The sequence below is a fragment of the Suillus discolor genome (genome assembly GCF_016758755.1).
Source record: "Suillus discolor strain FC423 chromosome Unknown F5147scaffold_18, whole genome shotgun sequence".
Lineage (NCBI taxonomy): Eukaryota > Fungi > Basidiomycota > Agaricomycetes > Boletales > Suillaceae > Suillus > Suillus discolor.
This window is the reverse complement of record NW_024541265.1, coordinates 137,937-154,870: the sequence shown is the minus strand read 5'-3', so window position 1 is coordinate 154,870 and position 16,934 is coordinate 137,937. Positions and strand designations below refer to the sequence as shown.

General features: G+C 48.6%; 7 protein-coding genes across 7 annotated transcripts; 3 read left to right on the top strand and 4 right to left on the bottom strand.

Moving 5' to 3' along the window:
- Window positions 1-1,100: 1,100 nt before the first annotated feature.
- F5147DRAFT_771916 (uncharacterized protein) lies at window positions 1,101-2,680 on the bottom strand (the record flags this gene model as incomplete). Its single annotated transcript, XM_041441297.1, has 2 exons — window positions 1,101-2,423; window positions 2,480-2,680. 2 exons carry the CDS (start codon window positions 2,678-2,680, stop codon window positions 1,101-1,103), a joined length of 1,524 nt encoding a protein of 507 aa, XP_041294543.1.
- A 180-nt stretch (window positions 2,681-2,860) lies between these two features.
- On the bottom strand, window positions 2,861-3,633 carry F5147DRAFT_573832 (P-loop containing nucleoside triphosphate hydrolase protein; the record flags this gene model as incomplete). The annotated part of the gene is made up of 2 exons (XM_041431181.1): window positions 2,861-3,535; window positions 3,604-3,633. 2 exons carry the CDS (start codon window positions 3,631-3,633, stop codon window positions 2,861-2,863), a joined length of 705 nt encoding a protein of 234 aa, XP_041294542.1.
- Window positions 3,634-4,317: 684 nt separating this feature from the next.
- Window positions 4,318-5,630, top strand: F5147DRAFT_610041 (N-terminal nucleophile aminohydrolase). The gene is made up of 7 exons (XM_041432417.1): window positions 4,318-4,405; window positions 4,465-4,480; window positions 4,538-4,636; window positions 4,690-4,864; window positions 4,921-5,087; window positions 5,144-5,395; window positions 5,449-5,630. The coding sequence occupies exons 1-7, from the start codon at window positions 4,403-4,405 to the stop codon at window positions 5,580-5,582; spliced, it is 846 nt and encodes a 281-aa protein (XP_041294541.1). The 5' UTR covers window positions 4,318-4,402; the 3' UTR covers window positions 5,583-5,630.
- A 2,293-nt stretch (window positions 5,631-7,923) lies between these two features.
- F5147DRAFT_99039 (copper transporter) lies at window positions 7,924-8,878 on the bottom strand. The gene is made up of 4 exons (XM_041444517.1): window positions 8,735-8,878; window positions 8,404-8,688; window positions 8,250-8,349; window positions 7,924-8,198 (listed from the first exon to the last, which is right to left on the bottom strand). The coding sequence occupies exons 1-4, from the start codon at window positions 8,794-8,796 to the stop codon at window positions 8,091-8,093; spliced, it is 555 nt and encodes a 184-aa protein (XP_041294540.1). The 5' UTR covers window positions 8,797-8,878; the 3' UTR covers window positions 7,924-8,090.
- A 759-nt stretch (window positions 8,879-9,637) lies between these two features.
- On the bottom strand, window positions 9,638-10,637 carry F5147DRAFT_686663 (uncharacterized protein). Its single transcript, XM_041436775.1, is given in 5 exon segments — window positions 9,638-10,026; window positions 10,077-10,081; window positions 10,097-10,241; window positions 10,290-10,446; window positions 10,496-10,637. 5 exon segments carry the CDS (start codon window positions 10,510-10,512, stop codon window positions 9,943-9,945), a joined length of 408 nt encoding a protein of 135 aa, XP_041294539.1. The 5' UTR covers window positions 10,513-10,637; the 3' UTR covers window positions 9,638-9,942.
- Window positions 10,638-10,659: 22 nt separating this feature from the next.
- F5147DRAFT_610035 (uncharacterized protein) lies at window positions 10,660-13,216 on the top strand. Its single transcript, XM_041432416.1, has 3 exons — window positions 10,660-11,224; window positions 11,283-11,352; window positions 11,406-13,216. The coding sequence occupies exons 1-3, from the start codon at window positions 10,719-10,721 to the stop codon at window positions 12,816-12,818; spliced, it is 1,989 nt and encodes a 662-aa protein (XP_041294538.1). The 5' UTR covers window positions 10,660-10,718; the 3' UTR covers window positions 12,819-13,216.
- A 1,734-nt stretch (window positions 13,217-14,950) lies between these two features.
- F5147DRAFT_651389 (uncharacterized protein) lies at window positions 14,951-16,171 on the top strand (the record flags this gene model as incomplete). Its single annotated transcript, XM_041433537.1, has 8 exons — window positions 14,951-14,999; window positions 15,116-15,358; window positions 15,407-15,509; window positions 15,541-15,584; window positions 15,742-15,823; window positions 16,002-16,014; window positions 16,042-16,095; window positions 16,148-16,171. The coding sequence occupies 8 exons, from the start codon at window positions 14,951-14,953 to the stop codon at window positions 16,169-16,171; spliced, it is 612 nt and encodes a 203-aa protein (XP_041294537.1).
- Window positions 16,172-16,934: the final 763 nt, after the last annotated feature.

Genomic DNA, 16,934 nt, shown 5'->3' with positions numbered 1-16,934 from the left:
GATTGGTGAGAGATGCACGATTCGGAGTACAGATGACAGCTCTGAACTTCCCTCTTAGAAGATGGTGCACGCTCAGGCTGGAGGACGCCCCCTCGTATCATTGCTTACAGCGTATGTCGGCCTCTCAGGCTGTTCTGGCACTTAGTACTTGATGCTCGGCGCTCACAGCCTCGCTCGCAACTTGAAGAGATCGGAAGTTTGCACGAAGTCTGATATGACACTTGCAGTTAGACTCGTAACCTTCTCTGAGATGGTAAGTGCTTGACATCGGGGGCTGGCGTCACATTGTACTAATCTATACAACCTAAAGTTTTCCACCCGGCAAAACAACCAACCAGTTTCAACATTTCTGCCGTTTGTAACCGGTACTGGTAGAACTAGCCGGACCCCAAGTAGTTCTGCACCCTACATCAGCAACTACATGTGTACGCTGTCAGGACATTGCAAATTACCACGCTACATGTAGTCTATGACCTCCGAGCCATTGCATCTTGGTCGGGCATCTACTTGTTAGACCACAAATATTGTTTCGCCCCCAAGGGCGGCTTGGTCCCTCTGGAGTAATCGCTTGTCGAACGATGATTACTACGACGATGAACTCGACGACCACAAGCTGCACACCATCCAAATCGACGCCGTTCAGGTGGAGTCGCTGCGTGTTTAGGTTCCTTTCGCATAAGCGTCTTACGCAGCAAGATGTTGATTTCATGACAAAGTTGACCGGGTATCCGCCGCAACGGTGGGTGAGTTATGGTTATGAAGATCGAGTGGGAGTGGGGCGTGTTGGAACGAGCTGTGTCCATGCACTCTACCCATACATATGATCATGATCCACAACGTATTGATAGTTGTATATATGCATCTAACAGCATTTCACCTGGTTCATGCCGAAAGTTGGGCAACCTGCCGCGGTGTTGGAGTAGGCGATCACTGGTGTCTCCGAGTCGTTCTCAGAACGCAGATCGGCCAGTTGTCCTAGTTCTAGGACTGAGTTGAGCGCCCAAAGATTACATGCACGATAATTTCGACACATGAATTCGCGTACTGTAAGTGTGCAATCACATAGTCCAAAGGTACAGCCTACAAACCAGACAACCTCATCAAGCTTCAACACGCCGCTCCTTTACAACGCTGAAGCCACGGAGGATGCTATTGACTGACGCCCATTGCTTCATTGCTGGTGTCCTCTGCGGTATCACGTACAACTGGTATCCATTCCAACAATCGATATTGACCTGCTCAAGACGGGGGAAGAGGCCGCTGAGGATGAGGGCTACGTTTACTGGGCAATCAATGGGTGAATTGCCGAGCGTGAGGCAGTTGAGCGTATTAAAGCGTCCACCACTGGGGTTTCTGAGATCTATGCCATCCAACTTGGTGGTATCGATGACAAGAGCGAGCGAAGTCAGAGCGGGGCAGAGCTGAAGCAACCCTATTAGCCCATGGAATGTGGGTAGTACCGTAGCGACATCGATAACGATCCAGCTGCTGATTTTGAGGACCTTGAGCCTAGGCCAGGCTCTCACCAGCTGGCATAGCTGCTCGTCAGACATGGAAATGCTAAAGCTCCCCTGGATGTTCAGTTGAGTCAAATTGCGAAATGCGTGCAGTGGTGTGAAGACGCCTGGTTCTGTGAGCACCGCCTTCGAATATCCGACGAGAGAGAGGCGTTCAAGCTTATCGTTGTCGCATCTTTCTTGGAGGATGCCGAGAAACTGAGATAGCATTGCGGATGCAGGCGGGGGAGACCGGGGGCTAAAGAAGACTGTTATGTCCCTGCTTCTGACAACCTCGAGTGAAACGAAGAACTTCGAAGCATCCTCCAACTTGTTGACATGAAGGCCCAGATAATTCAAATCATGAAAACCGGGGAGTCGCAGATACGATCGTTTCTCCCCAATTGACCATGAGTTCAAATCCAGTGTCAGCGACTGCAGAGCTCGTAGCTGCATAATGTGTTGGATACCTTGGTCCCCTATGTCCCATACCTGCAATGCGCGAAGATGGTGGAGTGTGGAAAAAGGTTTTATAACGAAGGGTATAATTTTGCAATATGAATGGTCGGTTAAAGGCTCGTAATCCATATACAAGCTCTGGAGGCGAGGACACAAGGTACCAAGAGACGAAAGGACCGAGAGAAAGGCAATGGAAGTTGAAACTGAAGAAACCGCCACATTCAGGACCAGTAGGGTAGGCACAAAAGCCACGCGCAAGAAATCTGCTGCGCCGCGAGTTCCATTGGCACGCCATGTTAGCTTACGGAGGTTGGGAAACAGAGATCTGGGTGCCAAAGGACAAGACAACAGTATCGACCCAAGGGCTTCGATAGACATTGAGCTATATGTTTGTCTGATCGAGCGTACGCGGGACGTGTATTTGCAAAGAGTGTCCCACATCTTGTCGTCAGGAGGTTTCTGTAGTACCTGCATAAGTGAATTCAGTATTAGCACTCTGGAGTTACGAGACACTGAATACTGACCATGCATCCTTGCTCAACGGTAAACAGGTCACCTGGCATACAACTGATGAGGGTCTCCACGGAAGACAAATTCCTCCAAAGAACGTCAAGTGCTGGGTCCTGAAATATGCGGCATGTAGAGGCAAGTGCAGGAAGGGTTCCGTGAGCTGTGTGAGAGATAATGATGTCTATCACTTCGAGATTTCGTAAAGCCGGATGCATGGCCAATATTTTGGATATGATGATGGCCTCAAGTTGGAGACATGCAAAGTTGCATGATCTTTGTCCCCGGACGAAGAAATAACCCTGTCTCCCACCACCTGTAGTCAGGCCTCTCAAAAAGGAAGCAAGTCTGCAAGAACTATACTTTATTGCGAGTTTTTATGTAAAAAAAAACACTTATCAGTGCTTCGATGCCACATGCTGGCGTCCTTCTCCATCCTTGAGAGCCCTGACCACCTCTTGCACTTGGTCCTCAGTCGACCACTCTATCGACACCGTTACCACACCGTCCTCATTCTCGGGGCTTTCCAGCGTCTTCAACTGGCTATCCAACATCGCAGCCTTCATGAAATGTCCCTGGCGTTTCATCATTCGGTTCATAAGCGTCTCCCGCGAGCCTTTCATATAAACAAAGCACGTCGGAAGCTTTCTTGAATGCTTCGACGCCTCAGCTTCCGACAGAGTTTCGCCCCTTAGCACCGACCGGTAACTCCCTTTCAGCGCCGAGCACGCGATGACAATACCCGGCTTCTGGTCTTTATCCCTCATACTAGAACTCAGCTGCTCATTACGCCCGAGCATGCTGGACTTGTCAAGCGTCGTCTCGGTCTCGGGCATTGCATTTGGATCCGCGTGTGATTTGTGGCCATTCCCAAGCTGACTCAGAACGCTACTAACGGCTGTTCTGCGGATAGTTTCCAGCCAGGGCTGGCGATCTGTGTCTGTGAGAGGTTCTCCACGTGACATCTTGTCTACATTAGATTGCGGATGGAGGTCATCGCCGTCGATAAATGGGAGACGGAGAGCCTTTGATAGCGCAGCGCCGAGAGTAGATTTGCCTGTGCCAGATACCCCCTGAGAGCTCAGTGAGCATGCTTTGAGTGATACCAGTGCTTGGAAATGCAAGTGAGAAATAGACGTACCATCACCACCAAGAATACCGCATCGCTCATGTTTCCATCGACAAGAGGCTTGTTTTCCACCGAGGTATCAAGGTTAACGTTGACAGCCGGATGATTTGCCCCCCTGTCCTCGGGATATGTTGGCGCCTCGGAGTGCACGCTAACAAAAGACATGGCGAGTCACAACGTTAATGCGACTGATGTAGTACCTCGAATTCCACCACAAAGCTAGAATATGATTGATAGCGATGGCCGACGAGGAAGGGGAGATGTGGCCAGTGGTGGACTATATGCCACAGACGTGAGTAGAACCATGGGGAACTCGCCGAATCGGAAGCAGTACGCTAGTATTTTCTTTCATTCGGCATTCAAAGTGTATGCAGGTGCGCAGAATTGTAGTCTTCCGCAGTCAGACCACATACATAGACAAAAGACTCAGCTGACAGTCGTGTCTTCTTAATAACAGATGTTTCGGGGAGGCCTTCCAATTCTAGTGCCAAACGTTGGTATTCGTTCCTCGGAGCAGAGTACTGCAGCTGATTTCCTCGGAGCGCTTTCTGCATACCATCATCTTAAAATCCATTCATGTAAAGGATGTACACATCCGCGGTAACGAAAGAAAATGTTCGAAGAGTACTAGTCTAGTACTTGACAAACGGCGAGGACCTTATTAGAGGGGTTGAGTCTAAGTTAATAGGCAAATGCCGGCGACCCCCCGGTTAACCTGACGCGTATGCCAACTCAATCTGAGGGAACGCGTCAGTGACAAGTTCCATCTTACAAGTACGCTCCTCCCTTCTCGTCCCCTGATTCATCAACCATGGTATGCACATTTTATAAATTGCATTGACATACGAATACTCACATGAATCACTCGTGCAGGCCCGAAGATATGATAGTACGTATCCTAGCAGCACCACCCTACTGAGTCCATATAATGACCATTGATTTACAGGTCGAACAACAATATTCTCCCCGGAAGGTGCGTACTTAACATTATCAATTAAATGCCCTGATCTGACTCGTTTATCGTGCACAGGCCGGCTTTACCAAAGTACGCTCATCAGAGAATTGCAGATGGCTCACGACCTAACCCTATCATTTCAGTCGAATATGCCATGGAAGCCATTTCACACGCAGGAACAGTCCTCGGTGTACTCGCAAAGGACGGTGTTGTCCTGGCCGCTGAGAAACGTGTGACAGGGAAGCTCCTCGATCTTTCCAGCGCAAAGGAAGGTGGGGGCTACGGCGGCAGTGGAGAGAAGATGTTCTTATTAAACTCGTAAGCACTACCCCCAACAAGTACCTATGAAGCCTCTTGATTTCTGGAATTTGCAGAAATGTAATCGGAGGCGTTGCAGGCATCACGTCCGATGCGAATTCACTAGTGAACTACGCGCGGACTGTGGCACAACAACATCTTTTGCAGTATAACGATGATATACCAGTTGAGCTTCTTGCACAACGATTGTGCGATATGAAGCAAGGATATACGCAATTCGGAGGTCCGTTAATCTATTCCCCAATTTGTTTGTTTTGACTTTAACGAGATATTGTCTAGGTCTGCGTCCTTTCGGCGTCTCCCTGCTATATGCAGGCTATGACCCACATTACCATTTCCAATTGTACCATTCCGACCCATCTGGCAACTACTCTGGGTGGAAAGCAACATGCATCGGGGCGAACAATGGCACGGCACAGAGTTTACTCAAACAAGAATACAAAGACGACTTGGGCGTCGAGGAGGCTATCGGGCTTGTACTGAGGGTAATGAGCAAGACGATGGACAGCACAACTCTTGGAAGCGAAAAGCGTAGGCTCATCCTACCTTCTTACTCGAACATGACGCTGATCTGTACTCGACAGTCGAATTTGCAGTCCTCACATACGACCAAGTAGCAAAAGCACCAAAAGCTAAGATTTACAAACCTGCAGAAATTGATGCTCTGCTTCGAGCGGAAGGGCTTGCGAAGAAGGATGAGGATACAGAGATGAAGTAATTGATCATACTCGTAGCTGTATTCGTGTACAACAATATTTCTTCGACCTTTGGAGTGAGTAAGGTTAATTGATTATGAAGCGGGTTTGTTGATAGAAGGAAGCCATTGAGACTAATCGAAGCGATATAAGCACAAGGGATATACATATTGGTAGCCGTGATCCATTGTGGAGTACATACAGATTAGTGAACTGCCACTTGGGCCTCGGACGAGAATGCTCAGGCTTGGAAATCCTCTAAGGCTCTAACTCCGGATGCAGTCGAGAGTTGCTACTACAGCCGGCCCACTAGCGTCACTGCATAATGTCTTATAATATCGATAACTGCAGCGCTCGTTGGGTGCTAGAATATCGAAGAAGTGGGAGCTTACTACGGTCAAACTACGGCTTATGCTTATGCTTCGAACTCCACCAATATTATCCGTGGGTGTAAACAAAACAAAATATGTTACCGTACTTTAAAGTTTGACGAAACCATTCTCCGACCAATGCAGTCTGGACTAAGGAAGGTTTCCGCCAGCCTCGCAGCTGCTACTATAGTCGAGCGCCTCTCTGCGGCAGGCTCTGCCAGTGGATTATCGATTATCTGAGGCTCATTAATCCCACGAGAAAGAAGGATCTGCTACTCCTTCTCATTCCCAATGCCCTGTGGATATAACATGGACCTAGCTGTCAGAGGTCGAGAAAAATGAGAACAGGATGGTTTTACCCAGTGGCAGGAAGCGGGACAAGGAGGAGATAAGTACCATTTGCCTTCACATCCGCGCACTCCTTTTCTGACCATGCCATAGAATACATCCGGTGATAAATGAGTTCTGCCAATATTTGTGTTCCTGCCGACAGTCTAAATTCGCACTCTCGGCAGCGCTTTGTGCTAATGTTGGGTCTCATCGTGATGCACTACCAGTTGAGCTTCTTGCACCGAAATTATACGATGTGAAGGACGGATACACAATTTGGAGGTACATTAATATATTTCCACCAATTCAATCGTTTTGGCTTTAATAAGTCTACATCTAGTCTACATCCTTCCCTGCTATATACAGGCTAGAAGAACACACCACCGACTACCTCGCAATGTTGTCCAATCCTGGAGTACCTCCTCGTCGCCTGGATCTCAAACAGAACTGCATTTATAATACCTCTCAGCAGAAAGGGGATTAGTTAGAAATGCGCGCGATTGCGCTGCATCGAAGTCCAACTCCTCGGTTCATTTGAAAGCCGCTGCTGTATTCCATCCAAATCGTTCGAAGGACAACTTTGCGTATGCAACTACATTTATGTAATGGCTATCAAGGTTTGACGCTAGCACGAACCGTGCTAACCTTCGAACGGATCCCTTTGCTCGAATCAATTGTACACAGCGTCATCGAGAGTGAAAACGCGAAGAGACACGTCCGTTGTCTATTTGCAGACACGAATTAAGGACAAGATCGTGCTAATATTGTATTTCCTGAGTTGTTACGGTGATATCATAATCATATCATCGAAGAGCCGGCCGAAGGTATCCTTTGTAATATATATACGTATACTCGGGAACTAACTCTATCTGCATATATATCTTGCAGCGCTTTGTCCGTTGCTTTCCGTTTATCGGTCATGGCAGACGCATGGGAATGTTTGGGGTCTATGTGCGGAGCCTGCTGTACGCCGAGATGTGTTCCATCAATTTGAATCCATTAATGACTAACTTATCAAAACGCTTACATACGTAGGCATCGTACTGGTTCAAAGAAATTGGTGCAACATGAGTTTGTTGACTCATCACTTGAACTGATCCGTTTGACACGGTAGTGCCAAATGCTGCGGTCCCCGAGGATGTTGCCGGGAATCTTTTAATGAAGATCATTTTGACGAGCAAATGAAAAGGGAGATGGAGCGGACGAAAGATACCAGCCAGCCGCTTGTCGAAACTTAGCCCGGGCCATCTCGTAACACTATGACCACAAACTTGACGGAGGGCGCAAGAGGGGGGCCTAACAATGCTTCACCGACGCCGTAACATGGGCTCGGAAAGTGTAAGTAATTATCGTCAGCTTCCATTGTGAGCAAGATACAGACACGCTGATGGTCTTAACAGCTCGCGGGTGTGTTTGAGCTCTTGCATCTGAGTCGGATGGAATAAGGAGCTTATGCTTCCAAGAGTCGTGCTGTCCATCGTTTTGCTCATTGCCCTCAGTACAATCCCTGTACATTGAATATTATCGCTTTGGTAAACTCTGTGCCATTGTTCGCCCCGATCATCCATGTTTTCTTCCACCCAGAGTGCTTGCGAAGAAGGATGAGGTTACAGTAGATGAAATAATAGACCATATTCATAGCTATATTCGTGTACAGCAATTCTTCCACCTTTGGAGTGAGTGAGGTATATTGAAACGTAGAAGGAACCGGTGTCCTCATTAGTCTCCCGTAGTTGAACCTGAACCTTGACGGAAGACATGGAGACTAATCGAAGCGATGTAAGCAGGAGTAATAAGTATGTTGATAGTAGCTTTCCCCATGTACATAGATCAATGACATGCCATCCCCTTGTCAGCAGGGCCGTTTGGTTCAATAGTATCGCTCAAGATGTAGTGTCCTGCCCCGGCACCAAGGATAACTGCAAAAATCAGGTATGCCTATACGCAAACGAATCAATCAGTGTCCGAAAAACAAGCAGTCAGACATACATTATACGTCATGAACACAAGCATCAAAAAGAAAGACAAGCCAACGCTGGCCCCATACAGCACAGCACGCATGGCACGATAGAGAGGGGGAACAGCGAATCTATAAAGGCAAAGTCAGCACGATCAGAAAAGCACGTGTTATAGAAGCACTCACCCCTGCTTCCTCGTGACCCTCGACCCATTCAACAAGCCTGTCTCCTCAGCGTGATCACCATGACGTTCAGGCGAGCTCCTTCCACTCGCAGTAGGCGGCGTCCTACGCCCATTCCGGATCCTCAATTTCACACCAATGCGCTTGTCAAAGTCCCTCGAGAAGACGCGGAGGTACTCGTAGAGCATGCCCAGTGCTACGATGGCGAGGAAGGAGAAGAAGAATTGGAGGTTAGAGCGGATGTGCCATTGGGAAAATACGACGCATGTGTCGATGATTTGAGTATTCCTGAAGATAGGTAAGTATTTGTGGGTGGATGGTGGTGAGGACGTACCAGAGCATCCACATCTTGCACCTTGCAGGCTCAGCAGCCATATGGTGTGCGCTGTGATCCATTATGATTGTGGAGTACGTTGACTACTGGTGTTTCGGTTGGGCTTCGGTCGAGAATTTTCCAACTCCCGATACACCGTGTTCGAGTTGCTACTACGCAACCTGTAGGATATATATAGATGTGCTAGCGCTGGTGGAGACTGTAGCTAGAGGCGGGGAAGTAGAGACACAGCAGACACAGTACTGGTTTGTTTGTATTTGCAGCTTGTAGTCATGCATACGTTGTCATCCAAAATCGTAAATTTCACACATACATATAGATAGCTAGCTGACAGGCTCCTTCCCACCACTGCTCGAAGCTGAGTGTGGACTTGATGATCCATTGGAACTGGCACTCGGTTCTAACAATAACTCTACCGATGCCCTACCCTCGCAGTCATCCCCTCACAATGGTGGGAAGGAGCCTGGCTAGCTGGTCGACCCGAATTTACGAGTTAGATATTGCTAAAGCACACCAATTCGGTGCGAGGCACAAAACGATAGTAGACAGGGACGCGGCAGGTGAGGCAGCTTTGCTATTGTTGACTTTCCAAGACCCTTCCATAGATATGAGATATGAACGCACGCCTTACAAGAATAGAAGTCGGGCTTGGGGTCTAGGGATCAAGGCCCAGCTACAAAAGTTCAGGACCTCCCAGGAGGCTTGGCTGGCTGCCAAGCTAGCGGTCCCCGACGGGGAGTTCGAGGTCCCGTATGAGAATTTAACCCCGAAAAGAATTAAGCTTTGCTAAGGTTCGATCGACTGAGTCGGAACGAGGGAAGGCATGCGGAGTGCACTCGTAAGGGACCGCGTATTGCAGAGGGTCTAGACAAGGATGCACATGAATTAGAATATCGGCTCATGTTTCAAGTCAGAAAAGCCGAGTGAGAATTCATTGGGGCGCCCCAACTTGGATATCGGCGGCGTCGCGTAGCATGAACACGTTGTAATCCAGATACTTAGTTGACTTTGTGGGAGCCTCTCCGCCGAGCAGTCCTGCAAATACTAGTATTTTCGGGGGATTTCAGGTCCACATTCAACTCATGCAAAATACTTGAGTACTTGGAGGCCGCCATGAGCTCGGCACGATGGCGCGTGACTGAAGTAAAGCAACGTGCGAGGCCATACAGATTCGAACATGCGAACAAAGTGCCAAGCAGGGTGAATTTTTATTTAATTTCAAGATGAAACGAGGTAAGAGTACCTCTGGCAGCTGGCAATATTACACACACGCCTTGCAAAATAATTGACCAAAGACTATAGGAGAGCGATAACAATATTAAAGTAATTGGGGGGCGTGAGAGACTTAATGTTCCATGCCTTCGTCGTCGTCGTCATCGTGGTCATCCTTTGTGAGGCCAGCCTTTTTGAGGGCTTCCTCGGATGTATAATCGACGCGTGTGCCGCGGGTGCGACGAGGAAGGATTGCGCTAGGGTCGATTTCCTCGTGATCATCTTCCTCTTCCTCCTGTGTCGGTGAGTGTGATGAATAAATGTGAAAGAAAGAAAGTCGTACCTCTTCCATTTCCTCATCACCTTCTTCCTCGTCTTCTTCTTCCTCTTCCTCGTCTTCCTCCTCCATTGACAAGTCCTCAGCAAGAGCCTTTGTTTTCCCTTTTCCCTTTGAATCAGGAGACTTTATGAGGCTCGTCGCGTCTTTTTTTACTGGAGATCTAAGAGGAATATTCGAAATTTGGACTGAAATGGTACATTAGAACTTACCTGGGTTCGGTAGACATGATGGGAATAATAATAAGGATTGTGTGTGAAAAGAGCGCGTTGGGATATGTTGACGCGACGGAGTTTGTAAAGAGCGCTCGGTCATCACCCGGACAACTGATTAACTTACGTGGATGATCTCAACGGGCCGCTGAGATTGAAGGTCTAAGCTGTAGTCCCTTATAGTGTCACTCATCCCAAATTCATACTACCCACTTTCATTGCCATGCATCGGGCGCTTATGTCCCTCTCCATCGGTGATTCTGACAAACCGTCTTTCTCCCCCTTCGTTCCTCCACCTGTTCAACGACTCTCTCTTCCACCCACATCCAAATCCACCTCTCCTTCATCACCAATCCCAGGGCCCTCTACTTCAAATCCATCTGCTATATTCCCTTACCTACATCGCCTGGAAATTCGCGACGACATGGCTTCTCGCCGACAACAGAGACCCCTTCTCGTACTCAAGTTGTCTTCTCCTTCTTTTCTAGATTCCGTCGCTACAGACCTCGTAGCGGAAACTCCTCTTTACTCAGTCGAAACAGTCGGCTCTTCAACTACTATATGGCGTTCAGATCCATGGGACGCTTCTGTAAAAATCGCAGACATTTGTTGGCCCAAGGATCTTCCTCTCAAGGGCAAAGGAAGGGATACCCACGGTGCAATCATACAGATGGGTGAACCTCGTTGGAGAGACACTGACAGCTACCTCAAGTATGGCAACCTTGGAAAGTATGTCTCTTCATATATTATAAATCCCTCATATCATTCATTTTTTTTGTTTCACCAGCTCACGCAAGTTCACCTTACCAAACCATCCCCATACGTTAAAGTGGAAGCGAACTGGTCGCACTTATCAGGTAACATTCCTTTTCGTCACTTATTTCCGCTTACGCTCACACTTTCTCATAAGTGCACATCTTCATCATCCAAGCGACTAATCGCATCCCTCGATATACAAGACGACCAAAACAATCCAACACTTAAAGTTTTCGAAACCCTTGGTCCTGTCCATCAATCAGTTCCTCAAGTAGAACACGCTGGAATATCCCTTTCCCTACTCGACAACCTCTTTGTCACCGCTCTACTACTCGTTACAGAGCCCGACGATTGGATGACTGTAAGGCACAACCCAAATTCACTCGATACCCCAGCAACGGAATCTGACTCCCTTCCTAAATCCACATCTGCTCCTGCATCTGCACGTCAGTGGCGTAAAATCATGTATGGTGAACCTCTATATCCTTCCCTCAAGACCCCTGCAATCGATACCCGCTGCAATGAGGATGCAGATGTACTTGATATCTCCGGCACAGCGCCCCCGCCCACATCTGTAAATCAATGGCGCAAAATTGTATATGGCGAACCGTTATACCCATCATTACGACCTCATAGTGCAGACGGTATCGACTTACCTCCACGCCCGGGTACAGCATGGGACTCTGAAAGCATCTCCTCAGAGTCCGTCTGCTATCCTGCAACCCCTTGTTCAGCACCATCCAGTGAATTCCATACATCCACATTTTGCGATGACTCAGAAAGAGCCGTTCCAAGGATCAATACCAACAGCCGTTATTCAACTCCCCTTAGCTTTTCCCCTGCACCAATATCACCCACCCCAGTATCTGATTACATCCCACTATCATCGCAGCCTTCCCCCTCGCCACGTGCGGGTACACGGCGAGAACTTCCGGCGCCGCCATCTTCATGGCACCCCCCTCCTGGATCACAGCCGTGGCTTCACCGATCGAGATCGTCACCCCGATTATCATCCATCCCAACAACAAGCAGGCACACTCCATCAGTCACGGAAGACGGAGTGCTCATCCCGCCGACAGTGCTAGACAGTGATATGGGTAGTGTGGGTGGTACGCCTCCGTCTCGCAGCCGTGCTCTTTCTTCGGGATCTGTCGTTCGGCGCCGACTACCTACCGTCCCCTCAAACCCCGTATCCCCTACTAGCTCACCTCCTGCTCGAACCAAACGCCTTCCCACATTAGCTCGTACGCTTCCCCCGACGCCTGTCCCGATACCTCGCTTATCTTCCACGGGACATCGGTACACCCACTCGTCCAACGTCGTCTCAACGCCGATATCAGCGACGATGCCCACGCGGCCATCAACTGCACAGCAACCGCGGGGTAGGACTCGTCCAGAGAAGGATCCTGATGAGGTGCTAGGGTGGGTGCGTAACGTCACTCGAGCGCACCATCACCGACGCGCGGTCGAGGAGCACGCGGACCTAGAAGAAGCTCCACCACCAGCGTACAATGCCATCGACTTCTCGACGCCCCCACACTCCCGCGCACTCCCCCATCCCAGTTAAACACCCTGTCGTTCTTTTCCTGTTTATGGATATATCATACGTGACGCCAATAATGATAAAGTTTTTTGCGACGAAATTCTGATCAATTCTTCCAGGAGTATATCTTTGCATTTAATTCCAAAGTTGCTATATTTTTTTTTCCTTCTATCAAGTCATTGTTGTTGTTATTTTTACGCCCATCTTTGTTCTTTAATTTCGCCAGCTAAGCAGTCATTCCTTCTCCAACTGACCATGTACCCGATATCCTCATTCAACTGATTGATTGATCGTGCCATAACGTACCACCACACGCTGATATCAACATTCACCTCACTCTTACATACATATATTCCGATGCATACATACAGATAGACACGTTCTCGATGTCGTGTTTTTACAATGGATTTGTATCTTGGCAAACCATGGGTGACATTGTGAATCATGTGGTGATTTCATTCAGACCGTGTGATTACAGTAATATTGTTCTTCAAACGGAGGGCTATAGTTATCGGTGACTAATTATGGGGGCCAGGGAGCTAATGACTGCATTGTATATGACTCAGGCCACGAGCTTGCACGTACGGCCGAGTCACCCAAAGGATACAAGACGTACATCATGTGCCTTGCCTATGAAACCCATTACAGCTTACGATTACCATACCCGTGGATCGCAGCCAGGGACGTGGCCAAATCCCCGGGGAGCTATGTATACTATCGACTCCAAAGGCCCTTAACTAAGCTCAAACCCGCGCTGAACGCGGGGAGACGTGACGGAATTCGAAGTCGTCTAGTCATCGAATACTTTGGTGGAACTCCATTAACCACGACTCTATCGGACATTCGAAGCAAAAATCGAACCAATTCGATTGAGAGACATTCGCGACGCACTCAGCAGAGTCCAGTGACCACATGTGCCTCGCCTATGAATACCTGCAACTGCGGATCAGTCATCACCATGACCCTGCAGGGACTCGGACGGACGCGTGGGTCTAGACGGCGGGCCAAGTCCGAATGCTATAGAAGGTTCCCCAAGGAATACTAGCCTTAACTAGTATACATACACTCGGATCATACCCGTGACCTGTGCGGCGCCGGCAACGTGCGTCGTGCATAGTAACGTTTTACAATTAACAGCTACAGCCTCGCGCTCTTCAAGTTCGTTCTTGTTTTCGTCCCTGTGGTGTTCTCCCATGGTCGTTTAGAGTACAAAAAGAAAAGTTGCTGTATCCTGCTAGTATGTAGTCAAGGCTAGTGACGACTAACGCAGTGCATGTCATCACAATTGACATCAACAGTCGGTCGTTCACGCGCACGGACCGCGGTGTCCTCGCGCCGTACAGCAAGTCTGAGTCACCGGTATGTCCATCTCAAGAATATTGCTGATCTTTTTTGATGGATATCAGACATATATGAATTATTTGACTCGTGTAGTAGTGGATATACGGTCCATAAAGCCTCCAACCCGATGTTGCGCTGATCTCGTTTCTTTGATTGTTGATTGGGGATTCTCGCTCCGAGCCAGCATCAAACACTTCATACTACATATAGTACTTATCTTCGCCGCTTACCGGTCATCGTCACCCATCAGCTCCTCAAGTCGTGGAATTTCCTTTCCTGCGAACGTCCGGTTAACCAACAAATGTGTAAGGTATATCATTCGTATGCGCAAGTACACCGACTCTCAGGTACTGGTTCAATTGCATTTGGGAATACCATCATGTCTCTTCCTGATGATCGTCCGACCATCTACGTATGCTCCGAGGTGCCGACATAAACCGAGGACGGAGGTGATAAACATGCATACAGGTGTTGCTAATCGAGACATGAGCGATGCGATATTTCTGGTAGCGATTCGTGTTATGTCTACTTCCTTGGTGACTGATTGCAATTTCCAGTTACTAGGGCATCAATCTGTAATACCATGATGCTCACTATTGACATCAGGGCTATTTGGTACAGGCAATTCCAATTCTACTCTCGGCACCACGCTTTTCAAAGGGCTCTTCATCTCCCCTTCATCAATGGCGACAACCTCCATCTGCGGTCCGATGTCGCGTGGAGAACCTCTCGGACGCAGACCACCAGCCTTGGCAGCTGTCAGTAGGTCAGTAACACGAGACAGCTGTCAGTAGTTGCATGCGGAGCTAGATGACATGTCTGAGACGGAGAAGACGCTGGACGAGCGCGGCATGATCGGGCGTAGTGAGCAGCCGAGTCCTGTGAGGAATGAGGATTAGAAGCCGAGGATCATCATCGTGTGTTCGGCGTTGAAGGGGAGTTACCATTCAATGTTAAGGGCTGAATTATATTGGAAGCAGAGGCATCGCAGCACTGGGGAAAGCTTCCGACAATGAAAGGCTCGCGGGAGGTGCCCACGGGCCGAATGATGAAATGCCAGGGGCATTTCATGATGGTTGTGTTGTTGGATAGCCAGTTGAAGATGCTGGAAGGCCCCGAGTGCCGGCGGGTGGCGACGGCGTCTATAGAGTGGTTGATTGGGGTGCGAGGGTTCTCGAGGATCCAGAAGGTGACAGTAGCATGTGGCCTCGAAGTGCTGATAAGTGTCAACTCTTTCCATAAAACTCTCAATAAAAATATAGTTCTTGCAGGTTTATCCAGTACTTTCATATCCAAGGCTTGCCAAGTCATTCATCCGGCCTTAGTGCGAATTCTCGAAGTGATAGCTCACACGCCGAACATGGATCCTTTCATGTATTTGCATCCACATGCCGTGCCAGTCTAGCACTTGCATCGTGAATATTTGGGACACATCAGTTTCATATGATCGTGAGCTTCAAAGTTCACGTGCGCAAGGCATTACAGGACCCTCTTGGGAGTTGGGACAGTTTTGCCAGATACACGTCCCGTGTGCACTGTATCGCACAATCTGACAACCCAACGTTTGTCGGGCCCCTCTGTTTGATAATACCGTCTTGTCCTTCAGCACCCGTGTCCTTGTTTCCCGTCCTCCGTCGATTGACATGGGATGCCAATACTACCCGCAGCGCTGCAGAGTTCTTGCGCATGTATTTCATGTCCCTCCCTATTGTCCTTGAACGTGCGGATTTCTTCAAATTCCCCCGCCTTTCTCTCGACCTTTTCGTCTTATGACCTTGCCTTCATGACATGGCTTTGAGATATTGCCGTGCAATCAATGAGCCGTCTTCTAACAATTCACCCTTTATCATACAACCTATTTTCCAGACTCACCATCTTCGTAAGTTGCAGATATGGGACCCACCAGGAATATAAGGCGTCTGGTGGCATATTACTTATGCTGCTACGAGCTCTGCAGCCGGTGAGTATCGACATCAGGACATTGGATTTTATGTGCATGTCGTATACTACAGACAAAGAAGATGGTTTCTCCTTGAAATGTGCCGAGTACTGGAGATGCATATGTCAATTGAATTGAATTTTTATATTTGGCCATCTACGCTCACATAAGCTCAGGTAACTAGGTTCCTCGATGGCTCAACTACCAATGAAACAAAAACGTCCTGCGAATCCAATCAAACGTCCGAAAATAAAGCAAAGCTCGAAAACTTGTTGGTAATAGGTATGCATAAGTGTCCAAAGACTTATATGCCACCCTATCAGAAGGAACAGCATTCACAGACCTTATATGTTGCTTGTATTCTCCCCAAATATGTCCTGCCAGCTGAATACTATGCACATGCCATGCCTGCGCTAATCGTGACACACCTTAGGTTCTATCATCATACTATCCAGCTGCGGGGGTAAGGCACCCGCATTACTAGACGCAATGTTGCCCATATCATGACACTGTGGGGGTAACACACCCACTTCTGTCTCAGTCATGTTGCCCACAATACGCGCAAGTGGGGGTGGCACACCCATGTAAAAATGCATCCGATATTGTGGCCAAAGCCCCGCGTTGTGGGCGGCCCATCACGAAAACACCGATGCCGCACCTCTGCGGTATCAAGCTGTGATGATCGGGCATACAATTGTACGACAGCAGAGAAAGAGCTAGATGCTCGAGTGTATGGGAAGTCCGGCAGGCGATGTCAATGAGCATCATATAAGGGAGGCAACCCTCCTCGTTCTCACCCTCACTTCGTATGTCACTCAGGTGGAGAAAATTGTACCTTAAGCGAGCAGGCGAGATGAACA

Bases quoted from the DNA above. Each gene is read 5' to 3' on its own strand.
- F5147DRAFT_610041 (XM_041432417.1), top strand. The intron at 5,088-5,143 runs GTCCGTTAATCT...GATATTGTCTAG, and splicing joins AGGATATACGCAATTCGGAG to GTCTGCGTCCTTTCGGCGTC. The intron at 5,396-5,448 runs GTAGGCTCATCC...TGTACTCGACAG, and splicing joins AACTCTTGGAAGCGAAAAGC to TCGAATTTGCAGTCCTCACA.
- F5147DRAFT_99039 (XM_041444517.1), bottom strand. From the start codon at position 8,796: ATGGATCACAGCGCACACCATATGGCTGCTGAGCCTGCAAGGTGCAAG. The intron at 8,350-8,403 runs GTGAGTGCTTCT...TTGCCTTTATAG, and splicing joins AGGGTCACGAGGAAGCAGGG to ATTCGCTGTTCCCCCTCTCT. The intron at 8,199-8,249 runs GTATGTCTGACT...GTTTGCGTATAG, and splicing joins TTGTGTTCATGACGTATAAT to GCATACCTGATTTTTGCAGT.
- F5147DRAFT_686663 (XM_041436775.1), bottom strand. The intron at 10,242-10,289 runs GTACGACTTTCT...TCACCGACACAG, and splicing joins GTGATGAGGAAATGGAAGAG to GAGGAAGAGGAAGATGATCA.
- F5147DRAFT_610035 (XM_041432416.1), top strand. From the start codon at position 10,719: ATGCATCGGGCGCTTATGTCCCTCTCCATCGGTGATTCTGACAAACCG. The intron at 11,225-11,282 runs GTATGTCTCTTC...TTGTTTCACCAG, and splicing joins AAGTATGGCAACCTTGGAAA to CTCACGCAAGTTCACCTTAC. The intron at 11,353-11,405 runs GTAACATTCCTT...CTTTCTCATAAG, and splicing joins GAACTGGTCGCACTTATCAG to TGCACATCTTCATCATCCAA.